This window comes from Meleagris gallopavo, chromosome 28 (genome assembly GCF_000146605.3).
Source record: "Meleagris gallopavo isolate NT-WF06-2002-E0010 breed Aviagen turkey brand Nicholas breeding stock chromosome 28, Turkey_5.1, whole genome shotgun sequence".
NCBI classification, from domain to species: domain Eukaryota; kingdom Metazoa; phylum Chordata; class Aves; order Galliformes; family Phasianidae; genus Meleagris; species Meleagris gallopavo.
The window spans coordinates 3,159,583-3,166,412 of NC_015038.2; the positions used below are offsets into that span (position 1 = coordinate 3,159,583).

The window sequence follows — 6,830 nt, forward strand, 5'->3', positions numbered from 1 at the left end:
ACAATGCAGCCTTATCCTGCAAATATCTTTATTACAATTTACAGATTAGTTCTGAATAGTTTCATTATGTACAGAAATAGAACTTTAGATTTATAAAAACCCAACAAACGACACAAATCAATTAAAATCTGTATAAAGCCAATGCTGAAGGTCTTCTGGCTTTCTCTAAATCATACAAAAATAAAATCTGGTAATCACAGTTTTGATTTAAAGTTCAGCAAGCATTGGTTTTCACATCTCACTTAAACCACACACATACACTGCAAGACCACCTTAAGGTACATTATAGGGAAAATGGTGACTAATAAGCTTAGCTTGCTCGTTAATTTAGTGTTTCATGACTTCTTATCACCTTACATTGGACACTTTGTAAGCATGAGGTTTGAGGAAGGGAAAGGACTTACCAAGCAGCAATTTCTCACTGAGAACCACCAGTTTTAGGGCTGAGTGCTCGTGTTGAAACGAATTATCTCAGCAATCAGAAGTGCTGGTGGAAGCAGCAGTTTGGCAATGGAGTTTGGGGACCATTTGTCAACGCTGCTCCTTTCAGCTGCAGCCTTTCCCAAGTGTCTGCAAAGAGTGGAGCAGCGTTAGCAGGTGTTAATTCACATCATTCCAGAACTTCATGCCAGCACCAGGTGTGTCAGCCAGAGCAGCTGGAGCACAGCAAGCTCTCCCAGAGCAAATGGATGAGGAATGCCATGGAAAAATCGATATGGTGTATTTTACCAAGAGCAAGGAACAGCATTTTGATTTATCAGTCATGCTGGGGTCACACGGCAACATGTTTTCTGTAATTCTAACACATCAATCGTCCTGCATGCTTTTTCCTAACCAAAAAAGCAGAGCAGTTATCAAACAACACAGGAAAATCAACTCCTAACCGCAGAAAGCTGTTCCATGGAATTTGAGGGCATGATCTGATGGAGAGGAGAACGATTTCCTCATTCCAAAGGGATTCAAGCAACGCTGTGTGGCTTCCAGTGAACCAATCTAAAAGACTGATGAGCTTTGTATTATTGTGGCAGCTCTCCTGTATTTCAGCTGACCTTCCAAATTCCTTAATTCTAACAGTTCTAACCTGCAGCAAAGAAATGCAATTTTTAGATCCAAAGATACTGAATACAAAAAGAGCCAACCTCAAGAGCTCTGAAATTTGAGACAAATGAAGCCAGGGCCAAAAATAAAGAACTCAGTATTGTGTGAAGCTCTTCTCTCCACATATCCACCACTTTCTTTTGGATTCAAATCTGAATTCATTAGAGATGAGAAACTCAAATTGAATGCAGCTTTTTCCCTTCCAACAACAGACCCACGTGTGCTCAGCTGAACAAACCAAGAAGCAAATCATTTACTCACACCACGTTTTGCAAACTGATAGGAATCCTTCAGGTTTAATGTTTGATATTTATTCCACTGCACAACTCACGGCCTGGCCAACTGAAATCCAACATCTTTCAGCTCCAAAAACATATCCAAACTGCCCTGCTTTACTTTGAGCAGCAGTGAAACACTTAAAGTTAGGAGCACCAATAACGAGGGCTTTCCTTCCACCAAGGACCTCAAGTGTGAGATCCCAGACATAAAATGCTGTTTGGATACAAGGTGAACAAAGCTAAAGATGCACAGAGGTCTTAATACTGCTTTTGGTAACAACACAGCATTCCTAGTGTTAGATTTCCAGAAGCTGAAGATAATTCTCCTTGCAAAGACCAGATAAAAATAAAATGAAGATCACTCCACTTCAAACCATCTTCAACGAGCAGAATCCATCACGGTGAAGTTGTTCTGAGATGATCTGATGGCCATCTTATGGTGCAGCTCCCCACGCACAGCTATCTAAGCTCAGAGCACCAGCTGCAGCTCTGCTATGCCCTGAAAGCAAAGAGGTGGTTCCCAGGTAGACAACACCCTTTGGAACAGGACTGGGTAAAGGTATTACTTAAATAGAGACAACCCAAAGGGTGTGCAGTGCACCAGAGCTCCCCTGAATCCCTCAGTGTCACAGACTGAAATATTAAGACGTCAAAGTGTCACACAATCCAGCAGTCACACGCAAAACTGGGATCTGAGAAGGAAGGAGAATGCACCTGCTTTGCACAATAAAGTTATAATGATCTGCTAACAAAAACTGGAGACTTCTGTACAGGTTAGAAAAAAATAAAGATCCACACAAAAACAGCACATGCCAACACAAACTTTAAATCAAAACTGCAATAACGAGGTTCTGAATCCCATAAATATTTCCTTCAAAATATGTTTTGCTTTTTTCAAAGTGCAAAATTCCAACTTAACAGCCACCACTTCTCAACATACGGCAGACAAGGCATTTTTTGGAATGGATTTAACCTAAAGCAGTCTGTTTTCTCAGGTGTTACTTAAGGGGAACACAATTATACCACCCTCAGCCTCGAGGATACTCAGAAGGTTTTGTCTGTCTATCAAAACGAGACACACAGAGGTGTATTTGTGGCTGAATATTAAACTAGGGAAGAGTTCAAATCCCACTTTTCTCCCCATTTCAAAACAGCACACGCAGCTGCCAATTCTGATTTGGAAGATGTTGATGAGTGCTCAGGGTCACGCAACCACCAGATGTGTTAAGGTGCTAGAAGAAATCATCCTCCTTGTGGTTGGTTTTTTGGAGTCTATTAAAAACTCTCTGTCTATGCTCTGTGGTGAAGCAATATCCTATGGCTTCTTCTGTTTCTTGGATGCGTTTCTGGAACCTGCAGCCATCTCGTGCCAGCTCTTCCCAGGGTCCTTTACGATCCTCCTCACTGCTCACATAATACTCTGTAACTTTTTCGAGGAAGGTCACCTGGAAAAGACATTAATTAAAGCATTAGCCACACACTCATGCAAAAGGAGCTTACACCTTATCTGTATGGATGATTAAATACCTTCAAAGCAATTTTCTATGTCTGAAACACCAACAAATGCCCTCAGTTACACCACCAGCCCACTGCAGGGCTTTGCACCAGCCAGGCAGGAGTGTATTTCACCTCTAGGGTTTAAGAGCACCCTCAGCTCCACTGGCCGACCTCTCCCTCTTCCCAAAGCAGTGCTTCAACCACCACGTGGTTTCTAAATGAAGGCTCTGTTGGGCTGAGGGCAGATTACACAGCACTCCCCATGAAATAACGCACAGCACCACATCAGCGTTGGGTTTTGAACTCACACAACCACAGCTCCAGGTTACCCTGGATGATCCATGTGTCACAAGAGAGCACGTGTTACAGACCCGGGTTTCTGATTACATACATCATAAAAATAGCAACAATCATTGTTCTGTACAGTGAGTAATCACGTGAGTCAACTCCAGCACTGATAAGAAGTCCTACGTATAAGGACTGGTTTACTGCATGACTGGAGCAAACCCATCTGCTCAGGGGAGTATCAAATTTAATGAAAGGAAGTTGAAGTCACTACAATTTCAAGCACACGTGGAGCTTCTGCACTCTTCATTACTCTTAAGGACTATTGAACCACTTTAGGGAAACAAAAACTTACAGGCTCAAGATCGAAACTCAACAGCACTTTCCCTGTCGTTGTGAACAGATTTCAGTCCTGCTGTTGAGCAGTAAGTAGAAGCTAAGCTACTTCAGACGCCTACAGAACTAAGTATTGCTTTTCATTTCACTGTGTAAAAGGCTGAAAGATGAAAAGGACAGACCAGCTGGCTGTCAGAGCTCCCCACCTTTCAGACTAGGATCATTTCTTGAAGATAAGGAAACCACTGTGGTTACAGATGGTTCTAGGATTGGTATACATTGAATTTGCTGCAGGAAGTCCAGGAAGGAATCCAGGGATGCACCAAATATTTGTTGCTGTGTTCCTGTTATTATTAATAATAGAGAGCCACAGTTTCACAGCCAGTTCACACAGCACAATCAGGAGTGCAAGGTGGGATGGATCTATGCGATAGGGCAACCTTCTAAGCTGCAAGAAATCATGAAGGTAACAGTTATGGGAGAAATAAACACCAGCAGAGAACACAGAGCTGAGCTGTGCTGAGAGCAAACTGCTGAAATCCCATTCCAGTGCAGTGATCTCAGTTAGTTCCCAGCAGGAGCATGGGCACCAAACCCCACACGTCCTTCTGCAGAGAGAATGCATTTGCTATCTTGTAAAGCAAAACAAAAGGCTCCTGGGTTTTATGACTTCACAAACAGATATTGCTGTTGGATTGCAGGATGCCACACAGGAAGCCGACGTGAGTGGTAGAAGTGACTCAAACATTTCATGGGTCAGCATTCAGAGACCTCTGCTTCGTTTTGCAGAGAGGTTCTAATTAAGAATCTGCCTGCAGGCACACGGAGCTGTTACATCAGCCTATCCCTCTGCGAGTTACCACCTTTCATCCTTTTTACATCAGTCTAAAGATACCCTTGGGCACAATTACTGGATTTGGAAACATTGTGCCAAATACCGTGGTTAGATTCAGTTCACAGATACAAACAGTAAACTAGTTCAAAAAAAAAAAAATTAATGAAATTGGTTACTGTTAAGTGTACTTCCAGCCACACAACAGGATTTTAGGCCATGAGCATCAACCCACAGTTGGGCTCATCAGTGCTACACTGATTCAGAACAATGTCAGTTACGAAGGACAAAAAAAAAACAAACAAAAACACACCCATTTCTATCCAAATGGGAAAATAATATTTAAGCTGTGCTAACTCTAAGTTTGTCACCATCACCTGCCCCAGTGAGAACAGGTATGAAGTTACACCCAAGTCAGGCTCTCAAAGAGGCAAACAGATCTCTTAGTGCTAAGAATGCTACTTCTCCTCTTTGCTATCTTGTTGTGCTGGCCCATTCTCCTGGGACTCAGCATCACTATTACTGACACAAAGGCTGGAAGTGTCAGGAGAGACTCAAGAGGAGCACAGCACGCCTGAAAAGCAGCTGTGCACATCTGCAGCATCACAGACCCTATCAGAGGGCACTGTATTGACAGTTGGAATAGGTAATCTGAGTGACTCCTTCCAAGCCTTAATGATTCTGTGATGAGTGACATTGTACTTGAATCCAAGCACACGCACTAAAAAGCTTAACACCCCAAGGAGCATTAATGCACCTTGTAGTGAAACTTTAATGCCTTCCTGCAGCACGTGCCAACTCAAAACAGAATTATTTTTCTCCTCCAAAAGACACCTGGTGTCTGTAACCCAAGCAGGTTCAACACACAAAGGTTACAACACAAAGTCCTGGTTACTCTATTTACACTCAAAGGTCCTGAAATACTTAACAACATGATTCATAAGAGAAAAGGGTACTTTCCAGAAGAAAAATGTTGATCACGATTCTCTTCTGCTTCTCTGATGATGGAAATTAGAACACAAATAGAACACAAATACAGAATGAAAGTTATGTCTTAAAAAGAAAATTTCACTTTGAATCTGGGAATGAAACTTCAAGAAATTCCGTGCTCTGTGTCACTGAATTATGAGATCTGCCACAACGTGAGGCACACTGCTTTCAGCCACATAATTAGACCATAAGCTCACAGAGCATGATTTGGCACCACTGCTGCTGGAATCCTGGTGCAAATGACCTCACCCACATACCACAGTCAAAAACACAAAGCCAGAAGCAGAAATATACCTTTTTCCTCTTGGTACTTCTACATTTTTCACCAGAAAGAATGCCATGCTGCACCAAGTCTGTGACCCCACAGTTATGCTTTTCCAGCTGTACCCGACAGACAGTTAAGTGACTATGCTCAGAAGTGACCAAACTCAGCCCCTCTGTTCCTTTGAGGCTGGGTTTTCCTCTTTTCTCCGCTGTTTGAAAGGGTGCCTTGAAATTTAAAGGGTTATAAGGATCATCTGAGGTACAGAATGAGTTCCAAAGTTTCAAGTTTTCTGCCTCGTCCACGCTGCTGCAATCCCATTCGTCCTCATCTTCCGAGCTGGGGTGAGGAGAGCCTGAAGATGATTCTGCCCACGAAGAATCATCCTCCTCCTCCTCCTCCTCCTCCTCCTCTCCCCCCACATCGGCCACACAGGGTATACCCTTCCCCGGCTCACTGGAAGATGTCTGAATGGTAGCAGTAAAGTTCTGAGGGTTGTAAGGATCCAGGCTGAAGAAGGAATTCCAGAGATGCAACCTCTCCCCGTTCTGGCTGCTGTCATCTGAATCTGAGAGCAGCCCTTCGCTGTCAAACCCATCATCATCATCATCATCATCATCCCAGTCTTCCTCATCATCCGCACTCTCCTCCCCACTGGAGTTCCCCCCCAGGATGTAGTCTATTAACTTATTAGCACAGGCAGGCCTGGCCGACACGAACAGGGTTCTCTCTGTTTCAGAGCCCTCAGCAGCACAAAGCTCCTCCTGCACTTCTCCCTTCTCAGCCAAACCCCGGGATCCCTCCAGCTCATCGGGCTGCCCCCAGACACCACACTGCTCGCAATCCACTCTCAGGGCTCCCCCGTGCTGCTGCTGCTGCTCCTCCTCCAGGCTGTGATACCCGTGATCCGGCTCGGGCACGGCCGTTCCCCGCAGCCGTAAGCAATCCAGCCGTTTGCTGCGGAGCCGTTCCAACTCAACCAGCCGACCCTGCCCTCCCCACCCCTCGGCGCTCAGAGGCTGCGGCAGATGGCTGCTGGACGAGCGGCACTCCGGGCTGTTCGCTCCCAGAACGAAGGAAAGGAACCCGGCGTGAGGCACAACCAGCCCCCGGGCGGGCTCCGTGCCCTCCGTTCCCTTCTTCTCCTCGGCCCATCGCAGCGCTGCGGGCGGCAGCAGCAGAGGAGGCGGCGGAGCTGAGGGCCCAGCGGGGCACAAAGCGCTGCTCAGCGCCGGGCCGGGCCGCAAGCGCT

General features: G+C 45.2%; 1 protein-coding gene across 1 annotated transcript in view; it reads right to left on the bottom strand.

Annotated features, from left to right (window-relative positions):
* Positions 1-1,045: 1,045 nt before the first annotated feature.
* Positions 1,046-6,830, bottom strand: part of PPP1R15B (protein phosphatase 1 regulatory subunit 15B) — a 9,562-nt gene continuing 3,777 nt past the window's right edge. The window contains exons 2-3 of the mRNA XM_031557020.1: positions 5,611-6,828; positions 1,046-2,821 (exon numbers count right to left, since the gene is read on the bottom strand). Coding sequence (XP_031412880.1) covers positions 2,609-2,821; positions 5,611-6,828 — 1,431 coding nt within the window. The 3' untranslated portion in view covers positions 1,046-2,608. The remainder of the gene's footprint in view (positions 2,822-5,610; positions 6,829-6,830) is intronic.